The following is a 20,587-nucleotide window of genomic DNA, read 5'->3' as shown; positions in this document are numbered from 1 at the left end:
ATATCCCCAGTTTTTCGTTCATGTTTTTTTTTTTTTTTTTTTTTTTTTTTTTGGTGGTGGTTATGTGTTTACGGCGATCCGCGCTAATGGGTTCCATATGTGTGTTTTTGGCCTTGTTCGAAACGGTAATGCTCAAAGTGTTCCGTTTTGCCACAGATCAGATGCCTGTGTGTGTTCAAACCCCAAACGCCCGTTATGTTAATCCAGCGGCTATTCTCCGAACAAGAGTGCCCTGTGGATTGCTTGAAACCTCAAAGCATTCACGGAAACAAGATTCTTGCAGATCGCGAGAATTGTGTGTTCCGATTCTTTGGGGAAAACATAATTTAATTTGGATTGTCATGACATATTCATGGACAAACTATTGTTCAATTGCAACTTGTATTATTCTGTGGAAATGTTGACCGAGTGTGCGTTCTCCAAGTTTGCTTCGAAGCTTACCCGCAGCGAATATTAAATTAGGCCAACATCATTTGGTGTTTACTTTTGGATTTCATTCGATTGGTTTAACACAAAAAAATGTCACAATCGTTTAGAAGATGCATGTGTTCATATTTGGTCATTTCGTGTCCAGAGACTCCAACAAAATTTGACGAACCCGTCATTATAAATGAGCGTTTTCTCGTCGATTGCCGCACGACGCCGTGACAACAGACGTCATCGAAGGTGGTGGTAACACCCTAAAGAAGCATTTCCAATCCATGAAGCTGCACACTTTTTGGGTGCGAAGATTGTCCCATAGGCTTAAATCTGCCACTTTCATGTTTTCGTGCCACCCACGCACACAATTGTTGATAACCCTCCGTTAGTGAAATCCAGACCCGCAGCGGTCACACAAATGACTTGAATCTTACCAAAGTAATAAATCAAACTGAATACAAATCAACAAATGAAAATCAGAAATTGTTTTTCAATTGTGGTTCAACAAAACAATTGTACTTTTTTTTTTAATTCATGAAAAAAAAGCCTGCACAAAAATGATGTACCACTAGAAACGATTGAAAGTAATTTGACTATAGGGACGTGTTAAACCGAGGTTTGTCTGCTAATTCTCATCATGTGTCTTCAAAGTTGTAATCAGTCAGTGAGCCAGCCAATTCAAAGGGTGGCGGTGCGTGGACCATTCTAGACACGGATCAGAGGAAGCAAGGAGAGAGTTGCTTTAAATAGAAAGAAAATGATTCGTTCAAGGTAAAGACCATCTTCCAGCAGCTGGATGTTCCTGTGACTTCAGTTCTGCAGGAATCTCAACTAAAATGAGTTACCAGTGGGTGCACAAAATTATCATTTTTAAATGTAATACAATGCATGACATAGTTTTGATGATGGCCTCTAATACATATCGTGTAGTACAGTATTTCCTAATTATAGCAACACATTCCATATTTTCACACGGAGGACTTTATCAAAACAAGACAACACGCTTTTTCGAAATGGATCAATACTAATTCTCATGTGGCATCTTTTGCATAATTAATTGCCCACAGGCTGCTATAAAAAAGTCACCCGCGTCCTTTAGTTGTTATTATTATTATTATTATTATTATTATTATTATTATTATTATTTGTAGTAGTCGTAGTAGTAGTAGTGTACTCGTAACTCTATTTTTGCTTGTTACTTTTATTTTTGGTCGTCCGTTTACGTAACAATGACAAAGTAGGAACGTTCTGTAGGCTACAGCATGGCGGGGTGATTTTGCAGACGCACCACGGTCAACAGCGACATTGCGGCTGCTGGAAGCCAAAGTGGGTTCCATTTGCACAATTTAATTCTACGCGGTCTCTCAGTTTTGTCTTTAAGGTCTAGGTTTGGTTTTTCAGCGAATATGGGGGTCCCGAAGTTTTATCGATGGATTTCAGAGCGTTATCCTTGCCTCAGTGAAGTTGTCAAGGAGCATCAGGTAAGATCATGATGACCGGGGAGAGCGTTACTGCTCAATTGCCGACTGTAGCAGTGTTAGCATGGATAGCGCTTGGCTATCGGTTTGTTTTACTACGGGCTGTTGACGTTTTAGTGCACTTGACAGGTTTGATCCCCGAATAAATATCACCCCAAGTTGGCATCCCTTTTTCTGTTTTAGCAGCTGTTGAGTTACGGTTTTCAATTACGCGATGATATATCGTGCCGAGTAAGTGTTAAGTCATTTAAACCCAATGGTTGTGAAAACAATTCTTGCGTGGAGTCAATTGTTTGAGTACTACTTTTATTGTGCTTAATTCGATAGTCGTTGATAGACATTTGCGTTGGCGATCAAATCTGGTTTTCCTCTCATTATTGACAGCTGCGTCCATCTTGTCATGTAATACCCAAATAAATATATATCGTTGACTGACGGCAACCAACGCTAAAATGATGAATTAAGATATTTTAAAGCGAAAACAAACGTTGCCCAAATTCTTTTATTTTTGTTAAAGGAGGGTTACACCGGTGAAATGTATTGCGCAGCTTGAGTTACTGTTTCATCATTTTGGGTGTGAGCGTGTGCGATCATCATGTTTTTGTGGACATAGTTCTGTTTCCGCTCCCATGGTCAAGACACAGAAAATCAGGTTCTCACAAGGGAGACCAGTTCCAAATAAATCTAGTCACCATTCTGAGCATGCCTATGAGGTGTGCGTTTTGCCCACATAAGATCATCACACATGGTCCTTCCAGATGTGGTTGTTTACCTGACTGTTAGGCAAGGCAAGGTGGCTTTATTGACAAAAGGGTTTTTTGTTTGTTTGTTTGTTTGTTTTATTCCCAGATCCCAGAATTTGACAATCTCTATCTGGACATGAATGGGATCATCCATCAGTGTTCTCATCCAAATGATGAAGACGTTCACTTCCGCATCTCTGAAGAGAAAATTTTTGCAGACATTTTCCATTACTTGGAGGTGCTTTTTAGAATCATCAAGCCACGCAAGGTCTTCTTCATGGCAGTAGATGGTGTGGCACCAAGGGCAAAGATGAACCAGCAGAGAGGACGGAGATTTCGGTGGGTTCAGTCAAGATTCACAGCGGATATAATAAGTTGACATGCCCCTGTTCAAATGCCTGTTTTTTTTTTTTTTTTTTTTTTGTGGAAAAGTCTAATACATTTTTTTTTAATGTGACCCAAAACTGACAGACTAATTAAAAGGGTTGTTAGCTAGCCGCTGTAAAATTGAAAAATGTGCAGCTAGTCCACGTGATCGTGGTCAGAATCGGAATTGACCACTTCTCACTCATGGATGAGCTGATGCAACCTCGGACCAACATCAGTGCCCTCATTTTATCTGTGGCGATTTGGCGCATATGTCCCACTGCGATGTGCAGTAAGCCGTCAAATTCTGTCTACAACCCAAAAAAATACATCTTCCCCAAAGTGTTATGTGCTCTTTGGGCTAGCATGTCTCTGCCGTGTGCATGCATACTTCGCAAGATAATGGCGAAACAGCCGGCACCGCGGCGCCAACGATGTTGGGGCAAATTCTGCTCGAATGTGACTCCAAGATTTTGAAGGTGTTTAGCCACGTTGTCGAAAAGATTTCCTGGGCCAGTGCCAACCCCACAAAGAATAATCAAAGCATGAGGCCAAATTGGAAAGGCACAAAGAAACGGCGGGGGTTGAACTTATGGGTTTGATGCCTTGCTTAAGGTCACCATGTCGATGCTGGGAAAGTTGACCAGCTCTTCTCCAGGAGCCTGCCTTGATTTTCATATTTTTACACAGGTCTTGAATGAGACACTGGAAGTTGTCTGTTACGAGGGTCTGATAGTTAGTTTTTTTTTTTTTTTTTTTTTTTTTTTTTTTTGGTCCTATGAATAAATTGACGCATTTTCATGAACAAACATCAGTTAGTTTTACAGACATGATGTATATCTCTGCTCATGTGTTTGTGTATGAAGGTCTGCAAAAGAAGCAGAAGAGAAAATAAAAAAAGCTCTGGATAAAGGAGAGGTGTTGCCCACAGAAGCTCGTTTCGACTCAAACGGCATCACCCCAGGTAGGCCTTATAGGGTGACAATAGAAAATGCAATAAACTCACTATACACCATCTGATTTTTAAGCATGAGCAAATATAACATAGTTGGTCATCTCCTTGCAGGCACAGAGTTCATGGTGAGACTCCAAGAGCAGCTCAAGTATTTTGTCCACAACAAACTGTCCACCGACAAACTTTGGCAGAATGTCAAAATCTATTTGTCAGGTCATGAGGTGTGTGCGCATCTGTCAATGTTAATACGTTTAGGGTTAAGGAATGTCTTGCCACGATTGATTTGCTGACCAATCTGGAACCTTTCCATCCCTTTGATAGACTCCCGGGGAGGGCGAGCATAAAATCATGGAATTCATACGTTCAGAGACTGCAAAGCCACTTCATGACCCCAACACCCGCCACTGCTTATATGGCCTTGATGCCGACCTGGTATGATTTGTGTCCATGTGATTGAGGGAGTGATTGATTTTTGATGTCTCTCAGGATTCTCATGTTGTTTTTGGCCTATTAATAGATCATGTTGGGTTTGACCAGCCATGAGCCAAATTTCTCCCTGCTCAGAGAAGAGGTCCGCTTTGGAGGAAAGAAATCCCAGAAAAGGTTTGAATAGTTGCTCTTGATAAAAACAAACAACAAAAATTGAATTATCAGTCTGAATTTTTATTCCATTCTACATATGGATATACTTTTTTTTTTAATTGCACAGCTGATTTAAGATAAGAAAACCTTTATTCGTCTCGCAATTGAGAAATTCCCAATTAGCTTGACTGACTGAGCAGTGCTTGTTTGGTTGAGCAATGAACAAAAATGCTCACCCGGTGAGGCTGTAACCCAAAAACGGTTTGAACCAGAAAATCCTTTTTGATTGAAAAGATGCCAGTGCATCAAATCTAATGGAATCAATTCATTCCACTTTGAAAGATACCGAGATCCGTATCGAATCGAGTGATATACTGTATTTCTGAGAAAGAAAATCCGTGTGAAGCACGGATCTGAGCCAAAATGAAAAGGAATTCAATGTAATCGTTATTTATGTATTTTTTAAATAAACGCTTCACATGCGGGGTGGAGAGGCTTTGCCTGCCCTTTGAAGAGATGTTCTCAGCCTTTGCCCCTTTTCAGCACCTGTCTTCAACTATATTTTATGGATTGAGAAATGAACCATGGAAATGACTTGATGGGGTCTTGCTTGGAATCTGTTTGGCGAGTAAGTCACGTCTGTCTGTCTCATCCCTTCCAGGATAACTGCCCCTGAGGAGACAACGTTTCATTTGCTTCACTTGTCTCTTATGAGGGAATACATTCACTATGAGTTCTCTGAGGTTCAGGTAGGCCATTAGACACTCACATCATGGCCTAAATGTACACAAAGCCTGCCTTCTTCTGATTGAACTCCATGAATGCTTGTTTTTTTTTTTTGTTTTTTTTTTAAAGCATCAGTTGGGTTCCAATTATGACTTGGAGCAGATAATAGATGACTGGATTCTGATGAGCTTCCTCGTGGGGAACGACTTCATCCCTCACCTTCCTCATCTTCACATTAATCACGATGCTCTGCCGTTGTTGTATAAGACTTACATCAATGTGCTACCCGGCCTAGATGGTGAGAGACACACACGAACAACAACAACAACAAAAAACAGTATTCTAAAATCACACACACTGTGTTGACTCTCCTGTGGTTTTAATTTCACTAGTGAGCCTCATACGATACAATGTTTGAAATGGTCTGGAGCAGCAGTGGGCATCTCAAACGATGGAATGGGCCACAATGATTTGATCTGACATCGTGCTGCGCACTTACTAACCAAATGTCAAACAAAAATGCCCTCTCTCCTGAGCAGTGTCTGCCATCTAATGGCCAACACTGTTATTACAGTTTAAAACTGTAAAAAAAAATGCTGTGCTACAACAGAGAAGAAAAATTTTTTTTTTTATTTTCCTGCGCACTTACTAACCAAATGTCAAACAAAAATGCCCTCTCTCCTGAGCAGTGTCTGCCATCTAATGGCCAACACTGTTATTACAGTTTAAAACTGTAAAAAAAAAATGCTGTGCTACAACAGAGAAGAAAATTTTTTTTTTTTATTTTCCAAAATTCATTGCATGTGGCCCTGGTCATTGCAGGCGGCCCATTCCCGGTCCTTAGTATAAAACTTGAACAAAAAGTACGGACATTTGTGTTTGGTCAATTATTTCTTTGTTCGAACACTTGTCAATAAATCTAAAAGTCTTGGAAAGACTGAACCCTTCTTCATGTGGCCCACGTTTGGGTCGGGTGAACAGAGCTGAGCATATCCATGAGGGAAAAAAAACAATTTATTTTGCCGTTACCATCGACTCTCTGCTGTACTCCCCAATTTGGGAAGGTAGACTCTCATTTTGGAGGATGGAGTTTGAGGCCAGATTGCGACCCTATGGGTTTGCCACTGATTACGGATTCTCATCTCCATCTCATGATATGTCTTTGCATCGACAAGCCTCAAATTTTTCCATTGGGGGGAGGTGCCGACGCAAACCATTTCACGGCCTCCGCCAATCACAGCGCCCGCTCGATCGGTCAAATGAGCGGAGAAGACCTGGCAAATGTTCATGGGGGTGCAAACTTGCATACTTGGCTCTGCTGCTCATCACTTGGACGTAAAACCAAACTGATTTCTTTTTGTGCTCAGGTTATCTGAATGAGAAGGGCCACCTTAACCTTGGAAACTTTGAGAAATACTTGGAGAAACTATCTGAGGTGCGTCTTTTCCAAACGGAGATTCTCCCCCTTTTTTTTTTAATTGTGATTGGGTTTTGCTTGATTGTGTGTGTGTGTGTGTGTGTGTGTGTGTGTGTGTGTGTGTGTGTGTGTGTGCGTGCGCGCGTGTACACACATGATTGCCGAAGTTGGTCAGAAATTTTAATGAGAATCCGAATGGCTGGAGCAGGGTCTGTAAAATGTCAACCTGATCTGGATCATTAATTGACTGTGTTGATTCGATGTACGTCTTGTTGATGTGCCGCTGACTTGATCTTAGAGCATAGAGTAAAGGACAACCTTTTTAGGAGCAATTGAACTTTTGATTTCTCATGTATATTTAACATGCATATTGAAATGTAGAACTCGAACATAAAATCTCTTCGAGATAGGAATTGAAATAAAATCGACTCGGGCTGTGTTTGCAAAAATAGCACTTGCATTTCAACACCTAACACGCAAGCGCATGTATTGTGGCAGACTCATCGGAGATGTCTGATCTACTTCGGAATGCCTTCTTTCACCCGCGCACTGGCCCGAATGGCAATTTGGGAAATATGTATGTTGCACAATTTGTATCATCAAAAGTCTGCAGTCTGTCTCATATACAGGATGTGTTTACACTTGATGTTAAGAGCGTGAAGAAAATGCCATTTGATTTGCATGACATTTCACGACCTCTGTCCAGTTTGATCGTGAACATTTCAGTGAGGTGTTTGTGGACTTGAAGTGGTTTGAGAGCAAAGTTGGTAACAAGTACCTGAACGAGGCGGCGGGCCGTGCAGCGGAGATGGAAGCTGCCAGTAAACAGACCCACAAGGAAGAGGTAGGACGGCAGGTGACCAAACCCGGAGTGATTTTTGCTTGCGCTAATCACCCCACTTGTGTGTTTTCCAGGATTGTTCTCTCTCTCTGGCGGAATCCACGTCCTCTGATCGAGCGATAGACGGCGCGGAAGTGCCTCCTGTCGAGGAGGATGACGAGGAAGATGATATGTTTGAAACGGAGTTCAGACAGTACAAGCGCACATACTATATGACCAAGATGGGGGTGGACGTCGTGTCTGAGTGAGGGTTCTCTTTTTTTATATATATATATATATATATATATATTTTTTTTTTTGCACCACGCACCCACTCGCAATTGGTATGAAAAAGACCAATTCTAACAAGGGGGAGCAAGTAGAGTATTCGGGAGGGAGGCAGGATCCGTTTTTTTTTTCACAAGTTGCGTGCACTATTTCTTCATTGTCTGCTTGTGAGTGACTCAGCACGATTTGAAAGGCGCAAAGTTTAGATGCAGGCTTGTCCTATTTTGTGAAGCGATTGTTGTTTATTTAACGCCATCTACCGCATGTCTATTGAAAGTAACGAGTCGAACATGACGGCCGTTGTTTACCATTCACTTTATTTTCATCGTGCGATTGTTCATTTGCAACTGAATGTCTTTGTCATGAAGCTATTCAAGTGTCAAAATTATTTTTTAAAATGATTTACTTGAGATCGTGGTGCTCAAGTACCAAGTTCTGTCTAAGATGAAAGAAAATCCCTTGTGAACAAAGGGGCTGAGGGAGCTGTCTTGATTCCTAGTACGCCGCAGGAATTGAAAGCAAATATCAAGTATTTGACCTGGATTTTCAGCAAGTTTCTTATTGGGCTCTCATGACACACTCCTGGACTATACTTTCTGGGAACCGCCCCCATGCGATAGTTTTTCATTCTAATCCCTGAAATTATGAATGAGCAAAGTATCCAATGTGTATGTGACCTGAAAAGATGTTTGTATTCATTCTTTTCCAGTGCTTTTCTATCCAAGCAGGCCAAATGTTATGTTGAAGGCATCCAGTGGATTCTCCACTACTATTACCATGGGGTGAAATCCTGGAGCTGGTGAGAATTTATGCCCATTTTTAAAGTGTGTGTGTTTGTGTGCGTGTGTGTGTGTATGTGTGTGTGTACGTGATTGCCAAATTTGGTCAAATTTTAATGACAACTTATCGTAAATCTGAATGGCTGGATCAAGGTCTATAAAATTTCATAGATATATGTAATATTTTTTAAAAACTTGTCCTAACTGCCACCATTTTAAACTTATAAATGCTCTTTTTGTTTCTCCAGGTTTTACCCTTACCACTATGCGCCGTTCCTGTCCGACATCAGAAATATTTCAGAATTGAAGTTGACCTTTGAACTCGGGGAACCCTTCATGCCTTTCCAGCAACTCTTGGCAGTCTTGCCCGCTGCCAGCATGGAGCTGTTGCCTGAATGTTACAGGGTAACACACATTTCTAGTGTACTCTTGCACACAGCCGGCAAGAAAAAAAGTCCAATTATAAGACAGCGTTTTGTTTTTCGTTTTTTTTTTTTTTTTAGACATGGATAAAGTATATGAACCTTAAGGTTTCATAACTGGTTGAGCCTCCTTTGGCAGCAGTCATTTCAATCAAACCTTTTCTTTAGTTGCAGATCAGGTCGGGCACAACAGTCAAGAGGAATGTTGGACAACTGCTCTTTGCAAACCAGTTTCAGTTCCTCCGTATTTTGGGATGTTTTGTGTGACTCGCTGTATTAAAGGCCAGGCTACAGCATCTCCGTTCGGTTGAGGTCAGAATTCGGAGCTGGGCCAATTTTCTTCTTCCGCAAGGTGGAATGTCCGCTCTTCTTCTCACTCCCGCTTGGCCAGGCCATTGTCGCAGCGGTTGGAGAGTCGCTCCAAGACCTATCCTTTCTTTTTGTTTTTTTTTGGTCCCCCCCATCCTCCAACAATTTGTTTAATTCACAGACCAGTCCTTTTAATGTCAAAAAGTAAATTCTTGAATGTTGCTACCAGGAAGGAGAACAACGTTAAGACACAACTCAATGCAAGACGTGGTGACAAAGCTTTTGATTTTCCAGCACCTGATGACCAGTGACACATCGCCCATTATTGAGTATTACCCGACAGACTTCAAAACAGACCTCAACGGCAAACAGCAGGAGTGGGAGGCCGTCGTGCTCATTCCTTTCATCGATGAGGTACCAGTACACGCGTAAACAGGATGACGCTATAGGACATTTTCTCCAGTGTTGTTGTCTTTCTTCCCCTCTCTTTTTAACAGAGGTGTTTGTTAGCAGCCATGGAGAGCTGCAATTCCAAGTTGACCAAAGAAGAGAAAGCCAGGAATCATCATTCAGAATGCGCTCTCTATACGTACGAGCGGGAGAAAGACTACACATACCTCTCCGCTATTCCTCAGCTCTTCCCAAACATCATCCACTGCCATGTCAGGTATCAGCGCACGTCAGCCCTTCACTCTCGCACTGGTTTACGGACCTCAGTCAGATTTCCCAAAGCGTAGCTTGTTCTGTTCTGGCAAACATAAATCACGCCGACCCACGGCGATTGCAGGGTGGCATGTTGTTCAAATCGATTCTCATTCTTGTTCCTTTGCCACATTGCTCTCTTTTTGCCTTCATGGTTTTGTGCGTGTCTTTTGTAGCCTCGCGGAAATTATCGGCACGTTACCTAAATCTAGCTCGTGTAATTAATATACAGCTGAAGAGAGCTGCTATTGCCACCTCTAAAAAGAGGAGTATGTTCAGACCTGCAGATCGATAGCTCAGCCTTTCGCACATCCATCCAGCCGCTCTTCTTCGAAATGTCTGCTGCAAGTTACTTTACAATGTGCCTGCGTTTTCCAGGAAAGAGAACATTCCTTTGGACGCTTGGCAAGTTCCACTGAGCCACACTGGCAGGAGTGTGGATCGCTCGGCGCTGTATTTTTGTGGCTTCCCCACGCTACATCATATAAAACACAAGGTATATGATGCCGATTTGTTTCATCACCCGATGGCCATTTTCAATTCGGGCGGTGCAACATATGGCGCTGTTCGTTTTCATGGTCTTTTTTTTTTTTTTTTTTATGGCCATATCGGTCCTGTATATGGTCCTTATACACTCTTTGCTATAGAGCTGAAGCTTCAAGAGTAGCCATTGTTTGCAGCATAGAATAGAAGAACAGAGAAAAACAGTGGGACAGTAATGTTTCATCGTACTTTCTATGGGCGAAAAAAAGAGCAGACGACATTTAGAGACAGATTGTTTATTACATCTGTGATCATGTCTTCTTCTTCTCTCTCATTCATGGTTTCACCTGTACTTAGTTCAACATGAAGAAGAGTGGGGTGCTTGTATTCCAGCAAAGTAGCAGAGGTGACAATATGATGCTGGAGATCCTCCCCACTCAGGAAAAAGAATTGGTAAGCTATTGTCTTCTCTGTTGTAGCACAGCACCTTATGTATTGCCCAAGAAGACAGTTGGGAATGTAATTCTCTATTGAAACATCTCCCTTTGGAAAAAAAGAATCATTGATTTTGACTGCCGCCATCAGAAAGGCATTTGTGGTAGCGCCCTCCAGTGGTTGAGGTCCTATTTAGCAGAACCTTTTCTGTTCACCTTGGTCGCTCTGAGTCACGAATTGCCCCACTGTCGTACGGTGTTCCACAGGGCTCAATTCTGGCGCCTCTGCTGTTCTCTATCTGCTCCTATTGGGTTCCACCTTAAGGAAACATGGTATTTCCTTCCGCTGCTGTGCGGATGACTGTCAGATTGATGTACCGCTGAGCAAAAAAGACGCTTTCTCATTGAGACTATGTTTATCGTGTCTGGAGGAAATCTCGACCTGGGTGGCACTAAATTTCTTGAATTTCAATGAAAAGAAGACAGAAATGATGCTGTTTTGTCCCAGTGGCCATTGGACATCCCATCCTGCGTATTTAGTCCCCTTGGCTCCTTATCTTCAGCCAACAATCTCAAACTTGCCTCTTAAACCGGGCAAGGATTTTAAATTGGACCGGCAAGTCGATGCGATTGTCAAGTCCAGCTAGACAGCATTCTGTTCAATATTTAGTTACGTCGGATAGCAACAGTACATCACTGGTGCAAAATAGCAGAAATGCCTGCTGTACTGCAAACTACGACCACAAAAATGACCTGCTTATTGCGAGCCACTCATCTGCCCCGGACCCTGTGCCCCGTCTTACAATTTATAGCTTTGTGATGACGTTGCTGAACAAGTACTGGGGAAGTCGGTGTTTGTCAACTGGCCACATCTCGAGGAAGCGCGCATCATTGCCGTGTCAGATGGAGACACCAGGTAAAAATATATATACTGTATTTTTTGGGACCAAGATTTTAGAAAGTAGGCTCGTTTGATCTAGTGAGCTTGAATCCTTTTTTTTTTTTGGAATGCCTCAAAGGTTTTCTCTCGAAGAACCACCAGGGGTCCAACGAGTCTACCGCAGTCATTCCACCCCTCCCCCCACCAGAGTCACTTACCTCTCAGACAAGGAGCAGAGGGACTGGGTGAAAGACATCCAAGGAATAACAGAACAGTAAGGCTCAATTTTCAAAGACCTCCAGTGACTTAATGGCATCAAGGCATCTGTCCTTTATTCTGACTCTTCTATTTTATTAGCTACCTGAAGAGGAAAGGCATTGTCGTCAATCAAACAACGGTGCTTCTATATGGACAGCTGCTGACGGGAAGAAAATACATCCCCAAATCGAACGGCGTGGTGGAGTTGGAGAAACAGTGGGCTAAGCAGGTCCTTCCTTTTGCGTTCCAGACGGTGGTCCAGGTACATGTCCACAAGCCCAAACACGTTAGCTCTCACTCGCACTAATAATCATAATAATAGCTTTTTCTCTTCCGTTCTCATTCATTCGTGACAAAATTGCAGGCAAAAAAAATCAGGTCCATTTCATGTGGCTGAGAGCATCGAGAGCGGCACATCATGCACAATCATCTACCGCACTCAATTTCGGTCCTTCCTTTTCCTAGGACATCGAGGCCTTTTATTCATCTGTGACCTGCTTTAAGAGCTTAGAAGACCTCTATCCTCCACTCAGCACCGTTTTCATGGTGGGAAACCCCTACTATGCAGCCATGGGCGAGGTGGGTTCTCTGCAATTTCTCAGTTCTAAGACTTTGCATCTCATCGCGGCACGAGCAACTGCGTTTTCATCACTCGTTGTACCTTCTAAACAGGTGCAAGATTCGAGTGACGTCATCAAAGACGGGCGTGTGCGTGTGGTTTTCAACGTGCCACATGAGCCCCAACTAGAGCTTTTAATCCAGAACCAGCATGTGAGACGCACGTACGCTCATCCACTTCAAGCGTGTCTCCAAATGTTGTTTCTGAAGGGATTTGTCTTTTGGATGTGATAGAAGTACTGCGTGAAGTACAGCCCCGGCTACGTTGTGGCATCCCGTCTTGGAATCAGCAGCTACCTTGTGTCCCGCTTTTCCGGAAGCATCTTCATTGGCAGAGGATCGAAAAAGAAGCAAGTAGCCTCATTTCCAGACCATAAAGCGATCCCTTTTTTACACACTGCGGTGGATTTTGCCAACATACTACCTTTGTTACGCCACTCTTCCATTTGTGCTTGACAACTCTCTACAAATTCATCCTTAGTCCCTGTGGAGAGCACAAAGCGAATGTCGGCTTGAACCTGAAGTTCAACAAGAAGAACGAGGAGGTCCCCGGATACACCAAGAGAACCGAGAAGGAATGGCTTTATTCCGCCGCCGTGGAGGAGCTTTTAGCCGAATACCTGGAAAGGTGAAAAAGCATTTCGGGAGGGTGCGCTTCGGAACACTTGATTGGAATTGCCTTGACTGACTTGCGCATGCTTGATTGAATAGATTCGCGGAGGTGTTTGACACGGTTTCAAGAAACAGTCACGACGATGTGTTCTATGAAGACGACATCTGGCCCGGAGAAGACAACGGGTAAATGCAAGCCTGTCTCATACCTTCTTTTTTGGCTTTTACGCAGGAGAAATTCATTTTACATTTGGAAAACCTCCGATGAACAACAAAACTCCACTTGCATCTGCAAAATATTGACAGAGCCTCACTTTTTCGCTTTCGTTAGGTCACGGCCTGACTCCAAACGGGGCTCTTGCGGGTTCTTAAAAAGTCTTAAAAGCGTTGAATTTCTGAATTTGGAAACAAGTCCGGGGGTTTTCGATCCGGGTCTTAAAATTTTATGTAGTACAAGGCTGGAAAGGTGCGGTTTTGCGGGTCAAAATGTGGATGTTGCAGATTTAGTCTTCTTATTTTTTTAAGAAGTCGTTGAGGCGAGCGGGCACAACGCGCGCCCACGTCGGACCCAAAACAGGGTTGACATGAACATGCCGCACAGCCGTGAGAGATATTTGAAAGTATCTTTCGAGCGCGTGTTCATTACAACAGGACTCGACTGCCACCATGATGACATCTTAGAGCAAGGGTGGGCAATCCCAGCCCCGGAGGGCCGCTATCCCGCATGTTTTCCGACTCTCCCTGTTGCAAGACACCTCATTCAAATGAACAGGTTCAATGCCGGGCTTCTGCAGAGCTTGCTGATGATCTGATCATTCGAATTGGGTGTGTTGCAACAGGGAGAGTTGGAAAACATGCGGGATAGCGACCCTCCAGGTCTGGGATTGCCCACCCGTCTGTCTTAGAGTGTGCTGCGAATTCGTAGGAACTCAAATCTTTTTTTTTTTTTTTTTTTTTTGGTAATTTCCGAATGGTCCACAGAGCAGAGAAGGTGGCTGAAATCGTGACGTGGCTGAAAAGTCACCCTGTCAGCTCAATCAGCAGGGCGTCATGTGACTTGCAAGTGCTGGACGCCGCAATTGTGGAGAAAATTGAGGAGGCTGTGGAGAAAGCAAAGGTCTTACACACACACACACACACACACACACACACACACACACGGAGGCTTTTCTTCTGTGTGCACTATTGTTAGTATCTCTCATTTTTTTCCTGGACTACATTGAGCCGTTTTTTCCCTTTGGCCGGCTCTCTTATCTATCGCAGGTGAAGAAGAGCAGCAAGAAAGTTCGCGACACCGTCAAGGCGCATCTCCTCTTTCGGGTTTGTACTCTTTCCTCTCTTTTGCGTTGCGAAATCAGTCTGTTTCTTCTCTGCATTGGTGGGGTTTCTGTTTTCAATTTCTCTCCGGCATCCGAGTTCTCCTCTCTTTCCATGCAGCCTTTGGAGCAGCAACAGGGGGTGGTCCCGGACCCCTTGGCCGACTATCGCCTCTTTGACCGCGTCGTCAACGTCCGAGAGAGCTTCACGGTGCCGTTGGGTCTCCGAGGCACCGTGATCGGCATGAAAGGAGGTGACGACGTGCGATTTCAAATGGCTCCGTCTCATTTGGTGGGGGGGGGCAAGGGAGAAATCCAGGCGTGCGCCCGCCAGGTCAAGGATGAAGAGAAGACAAGAACTGACTTTGCACATGTGCTTGGCCTTTCAGCTGATCGTGAGGACGAGGTTCTCTATGAGGTGCTGTTTGACGAAGACTTTCCGGGAGGGCTTAATATCAGGTAACGGGAGCCCACCGAGTCACACGTTCCATGTGACTCGATGATTGCCAATTCCTCAGTGGCTTTTAGTGTCGGAAAGGATCGAACCATGTCAGGAAGTTCAGTCGAACGGCGCTGAGGACCGATGTGCCATCCTCAGGTGCGCATCGCCTCGTTGCTACCGCCTTCCTCCCTGCGCGCTAATGAATCTGTCTCACGGCGCCCGAACGGATCCCACGTCCCACAAACTCACCGCCGTCGTCAAACCTCAGCCTGCCGCCGCCGGCGGCTGCAACTCGCACCCTCTCGCGGCCAGCCTCAACCATTCCCCACGTTCGCCCTTTATCTCCGCGCAAGTAAGAGCCGCTCTTTCGCCTCTGCGACCCTGCTGGGAGAATTTCTGATGACTCCGTTTTGTTCTCGCATCCCCTTGAACTCGACCGTCCCAGCATAACGACAAACACGGTGAGGGGAAATCAGCCTACCGAGGCAGCAAAAACTCGAGCTCGAAGGCTCCTCTCCAGAAGCAGCCGGACAAGGTGAGTGCAGCTGCCTCTGCTTTGATGGACAGTCGCCGCCGTGCACCCGCTGGAAAACCGAGACATTTTCTCCACTTTGTCGTTGCAGAGTAAAGAGGCGTACGTGAATGTATGGCAGTCTTTGCAAGACTGCGCCCCTTCCCATCAACCTCCCGCTCATTGGCAAAAGAATGTTGGTTTCCATCACGACACATGTCAGTCTGCGGCGACGCGTGCGGCTCTCAAATTCTCGGTTGTGTTTGTGTACACTTTGCAGGCCTCTGTTGGTCTCATTAGATTGTTGAAGAAAAACGAAGATGCCAATTCTCTTTTACCTCAGCAGAACACTGTCCACAAGGTATTCGTTCCCACACACACGCACACGGCAGGTGGTCTTGGCGGGGCGCAAGTTGGGCTGGCGTGCGACTCTTTCATCCTATTTGTCTAACGCAATGGATTCACTCAGACGTCAACGGAGTTTGAAGACCTGATAGCCAGCCTTAAGATCTCCAAGGACAGGCAAGAGACTGCTGAAAATCTACCCCCGGCGCCTTCCCAAACATCCGCCGGCCAATCTGATGGGCCTCTATCACCACAGTCCTTCGCCATGGTGAGTGGCCGTCCTGCAACGCGAGCAAAGCCGTATATCCATCAATTGCGTTCCGACGGTCTGTGCTTGCAGAAGGGCACCATGGTGTTGAAGGAAATGCTGAAGATTGACGGCGCTGGAGGAGGAAGCCCCGCCCCTCCGGAGACTGCCCATGACCACAAGCAAAACAAGAGGAGAAAGTCCAAAAAATTAGGTACCTGGCTTATTCTCATTGGCGCCGGCTCGTCGCCGACCCCACCTTAGCGAAATGAGTCCCGTCTCCTGGCTTTTGAGTCAAGAGCCTCTCAAGACAGATGAGAGGCGATGCCTACCGCTCAAGCGGGTTGTTCCTTTTCTCTCCGACCAGCGGCACAAATGACGGTTGCCCATGGAGAGAGAGCGCCGTCGTCTCCTCCCGTGCCGCTCAACCAGTCCAGCAAGGTGGCCGAGCTGGCGTGCGTCTGCGTCGCCTTAGGCGTGGCGCCACCCGAGTTCAGCTTTCTCTGTAACAGACAGGTAAGACCTCACGAGCCGTCTCGCATCCGCCGTCCTGTGTCGCTACTGGCCCGACTGCGGTCGTGCGGTCATCATCGGAAATCAAGGCGCCGTTTGGATTGCGGTTGCTTCAGCCTTCTCTCTGTCCTGTCTGCAGGGTGTCGTCGTGTGTCAGGTGAAGCTGTCCAACGGTTTGACCGTTCACGGGCCTCGGTGTCACTCGGAAAACGACGCTAAGGAGAAAGCCGCCTTCTTTGCCTTGCAACGACTGGTACCGCAAACGGTTTTGTTGTTGTTGTTGTTGTGCGTTGTTCTAGGATGAGATTTTACCACCCAGTGGGGGATTTCCATTTTTTTCTTCGGCCAAAATTGACCGTTCTTGAGATAAGTGCAAATGCCAAATGAGAGATTTTCCGGTGTTTACCTTATTCAATTTGCCTTCCGTCTGTCTGGTAGGTTTCAGAAGCGCATTCGCATCCATCGCAGTTTTGGTCGCCACCGTCGACAAAAACGTTCCTGCTCACGGCGCTCGCATTCCCAACCCCATAATGGCGTTTTTCTGACTTTTTATCTCTTGTCATTCTCATCCTCGAGCGTTACACTTCAGCAGGGCCTCCCTGTAGATCATACGAGACAACCCAACCTCATATTACTCTCATTTTCTTTCATTTCACCCAGCTTTATTTTGGAACGAGATGAGAAGTATAACTGTCAAACCTTTTTTTTCCCCTCCCCCCTGCTAGAATTCCCTGGGATCGGGTTTCCCCGTTCAACCGCCCCTGTTCCACGGAGTGGCACGTTTGCAGTCCCCGGCCATGAGAGCCATGCCTCCCGTCTACAACCAGTCAGGTCAGGCCATTTCCTTGCACACACTTGCAGACAAGCCACCGGGGGGATGTGGGTGGGGGCTTCATCGGAGGCATTTCAAATGGCGCCAAGCCGCGTGCTAAACTCACGTTTCATACAAGGTTGAATGTGGTTGGTTCATTCTCAACAGCGCTCTCCCACTCAATATTTCCAAAGATTCAAAAATGAAGCGCACTTTCACTCATTCCAACTTGAAAATTCCATTCTTCTTCATTGCCATGTTCATTTGGGCTCGATGAAACGTGTGACACGACGCTCGTGATCGAGGAAGGGCTGCGTTCGTCGTTCCTGGCGGCCAGTGTGGCTCCGGGAATGTAAAACCGATAAAACATCTCTCATTTGAGTGATCCGCTGTGATCCAAGAGCACGAGGCTGCGAGTGAACTTGCGAGAACGCTGCTCACTTTGCTGTGTCCGTTCCCTTGCATTTTGGGATTTTCATGAGCAAGCAATCGTGGGACTGACGAGGACACTTTGCATTATTCTCTGTAGGCGCTTTGCTGATGCCGCCGCGAGGTTACGCTCCTGCTGCCCCTATCTGGGGAATGCCTCTGCCCCCCCACCACCAGCCTTTCCCCCACCAGAACCCACCATTTTATGGAGCTGCCGGAACAGTCCCTGGTGCTGCCAAGCAACAGCCGGTCCCAACTCTGCCCGTCGGCTCCCATCACCAGTTCATCCCATTACAGGTCAGCGTCCAAGTCGGCAAAGACTCTGGCACCTCCCACGTTGAACGCATTTCATTCTTACAGGCTGCTTGGCTTCCACTTTTGTTTTCTTGACACTAAAATAACTCTTGGACTCCCAACAGGTGACGAAAAAGCGAATGTCGGCCAACAAGAAGCCCCAAGACACCAGAGAGTTTTACTCGGCGGCCCAAAGCCTGACCGGGAACCCAACCGCACAGAGAGGCCAGGACACACCTCCAGGCCAGTCTCGATGCCTCAGGGACGACAACGCTCCTCCATCCGCGTCAGTTTCCACGACGACGCCCCCTCGGCAAAATAGGCCGGCCGCGGGCCACGCCCCTGGCTCCGCCTCCAAAAGGAAGCACAGGAAGCTGGCTGTGAACTTTCAGGCAGCTCAGCTGTCAGACCAGTGAGCTTGCTCGGTCAGCTCTGTTAGTCCGTTGACCGATTGATCTTCCAGTCACACCCTTGTGAATTTCAGAGTCAGATTTTTAGCATAAAAAACTGGTTACTTTGGATTTTTGCTGACGTAGACACAAATTTCAAGACGGCAGCAATGGCAACACGCTCACCCAAACGACGGCCTAAAGTTTGAAGCGTGAGCCATCGCCTTAACTCTGCATCAGCGCCCGTCCGACGAACTGACGTCTACGACGCAATCCATGTACGAATAGAGACAGAGAGAAGCGGAACAGTGGCTGGAGTTATTTTGTCCTGCATTGTGCCAATGAGGAGTGATGGCAGCTCACGCTTTGCTATCGTTCGATTTTTGGCTCCTAATTTGATTTTTACTATTTAAAGACCGGTGTGTATAAAGAGCGCACCGTTTTAGAATGGTGTGTTGATGCATTGAGAAATATAGCTCCATTCGGACGATTGATTTGCTTTTGTGACTGTGTTTTTATCATTTTAAGGATTTGGCCGCAAACCCAAAAGTAAAACTTGGTAGCGTAACTCATGGAATTCTATTGTCACTACAAGATTCCAAGGTCACTCGAGAGGCTTTTTACAATTGGAAACTCATTTTAATAAGGCCAAGTGTTTAGATGTTTGTTTGAACCCCCCCCCACCAAAAAAAAAGACATCGACATACTTATTCTTACTGTGTCAGCGCAATGGAGCTGATGTTGTACAGATGCAAAAAAAAAAAGCCTTCCACTCCCCATGAGTTCATTTTTAGGTGTCTGCGTTTTTTTTTAATTATAACGTTGAAGTGAATTGAAGTGAAAGAGGAGAAATGGATTTCTTTCTGTGATCGAATGCAGTTTGTGTACTATGCTGGTGAAATGAAAGCGCCGCCTTGCGGCAGCCGGACAGAATATCAGCAAAGCGATGCTTCTTCAACCGCAGTTCAAGAAAAGAAATACCGCGGTGATGAGACGCTTTCGGAAACATTCTGCCAATCGGTTTGGTGCCAATCTTCAACAAATAAATATGGAAGGCAAGACTAACCAAACAAATCAATTCAGTGAGTCAAATTCCTTTGATAGATTTGAGGAATGGCCTCTTCTCGACCGGGCCGTTTGCTGGACCTAACACTTAAAATGGACGCTTGTGATCTGTGTTGTTTTGTGAGGGGCCTCGTCTTATCTCTCCTTGCCTGCATTTACTTTTTTTTTTTTTTGCTGCGCTATTTCGAGGGAAAATATCGAGTCATTTGCCCAACCCCGATTTGATCTGGCTTTGGTGCAAAAAGTCTAGATTGAATGAAAGGGGAGAAGCTCGTCGTTTTGGTAAATGTTTGGTATTAGACAAACCTCTATTTGAAGCTTAAATTCATTTGTGTGCGACTTTGGCTACTTAGGTTGGGCATCGGGACGATACTTGTACTGCCGATTCCTATGTACTGTCTATGATCTGATGAAATTAAAATATTGTTCATGAGAAATGTAACACGAGTCGTCTTTCCAAAATGAAATATATTTTTTTCAAATTTCACTTAATTTCTAAATCAGAGGTTCCAATTCCTACAGTCACATTTTCCAAAAAAGGATCTGTCATTTGTCTTTTTTTTTTGGGTTAAAACGCCTTACTATACATGGTCGTTTTTTTCGGCTAAAAACGCCTTACTATACATGGTCGTTTTGTTTTCGGCTAAAAACGCCTGACTACACATGGTCGTTTTTTTCAGTAAAAACGCCTTACTATACATGGTCGTTTTTTTTTCGTCTAAAAACGCCTTACTATACATGGTTGTTTTTTTCGTCGAAAAACGCCTTACTATACATGGTCGTTTTTTTTCAGCTAAAAACGCCTTACAATACATGGTCGTTTTTTTTTCGGCTAAAAACGCCTTACGATACATGGTTTTTTTCGGGTTAAAACGCCTTCTTATACATGGTTGTTTTTTTCGTCTAAAAACGCCTTACTATACATGGTCGTTT

At 45.0% G+C, this 20,587-nt stretch overlaps 1 protein-coding gene across 2 annotated transcripts; it reads left to right on the top strand.

The window, feature by feature from the left end:
- The first annotated feature begins 1,682 nt into the window (after positions 1-1,682).
- xrn1 (5'-3' exoribonuclease 1) lies at positions 1,683-19,341 on the top strand. 2 transcript variants are annotated; one of them, XM_019869365.1, is made up of 40 exons: positions 1,683-1,901; positions 2,748-2,980; positions 3,874-3,971; positions 4,074-4,183; positions 4,284-4,394; positions 4,480-4,565; positions 5,206-5,293; positions 5,400-5,568; positions 6,638-6,705; positions 7,394-7,531; positions 7,603-7,772; positions 8,505-8,594; positions 8,823-8,979; positions 9,600-9,719; positions 9,803-9,972; positions 10,386-10,503; positions 10,848-10,943; positions 11,737-11,840; positions 11,944-12,078; positions 12,162-12,324; positions 12,528-12,641; positions 12,735-12,833; positions 12,915-13,030; positions 13,162-13,308; positions 13,392-13,478; positions 14,274-14,409; positions 14,556-14,612; positions 14,730-14,862; positions 14,998-15,067; positions 15,207-15,402; positions 15,496-15,585; positions 15,674-15,757; positions 15,842-15,922; positions 16,031-16,174; positions 16,247-16,367; positions 16,521-16,669; positions 16,806-16,919; positions 17,392-17,497; positions 18,007-18,203; positions 18,326-19,341. In XM_019869365.1, exons 1-40 carry the CDS (start codon positions 1,827-1,829, stop codon positions 18,614-18,616), a joined length of 5,031 nt encoding a protein of 1,676 aa, XP_019724924.1. In that variant the 5' UTR covers positions 1,683-1,826; the 3' UTR covers positions 18,617-19,341. The 2 variants fall into 2 exon arrangements, with proteins under 2 accessions (XP_019724924.1, XP_019724925.1); XM_019869366.1 differs by having other exon boundaries at positions 14,274-14,411; positions 14,561-14,612.
- The last annotated feature ends 1,246 nt before the right edge of the window (positions 19,342-20,587 follow it).

Source organism: Hippocampus comes, unplaced genomic scaffold (assembly GCF_001891065.2).
Source record: "Hippocampus comes isolate QL1 unplaced genomic scaffold, H_comes_QL1_v1.1 scaffold117, whole genome shotgun sequence".
NCBI classification, from domain to species: domain Eukaryota; kingdom Metazoa; phylum Chordata; class Actinopteri; order Syngnathiformes; family Syngnathidae; genus Hippocampus; species Hippocampus comes.
This window is presented reverse-complemented; position numbering and strand designations above follow the sequence as displayed.

Bases quoted from the DNA above. Each gene is read 5' to 3' on its own strand.
- xrn1 (XM_019869365.1), top strand. From the start codon at position 1,827: ATGGGGGTCCCGAAGTTTTATCGATGGATTTCAGAGCGTTATCCTTGC. The intron at 12,325-12,527 runs GTACATGTCCAC...TCCTTTTCCTAG, and splicing joins CGTTCCAGACGGTGGTCCAG to GACATCGAGGCCTTTTATTC. The intron at 13,479-14,273 runs GTAAATGCAAGC...AATGGTCCACAG, and splicing joins TGGCCCGGAGAAGACAACGG to AGCAGAGAAGGTGGCTGAAA.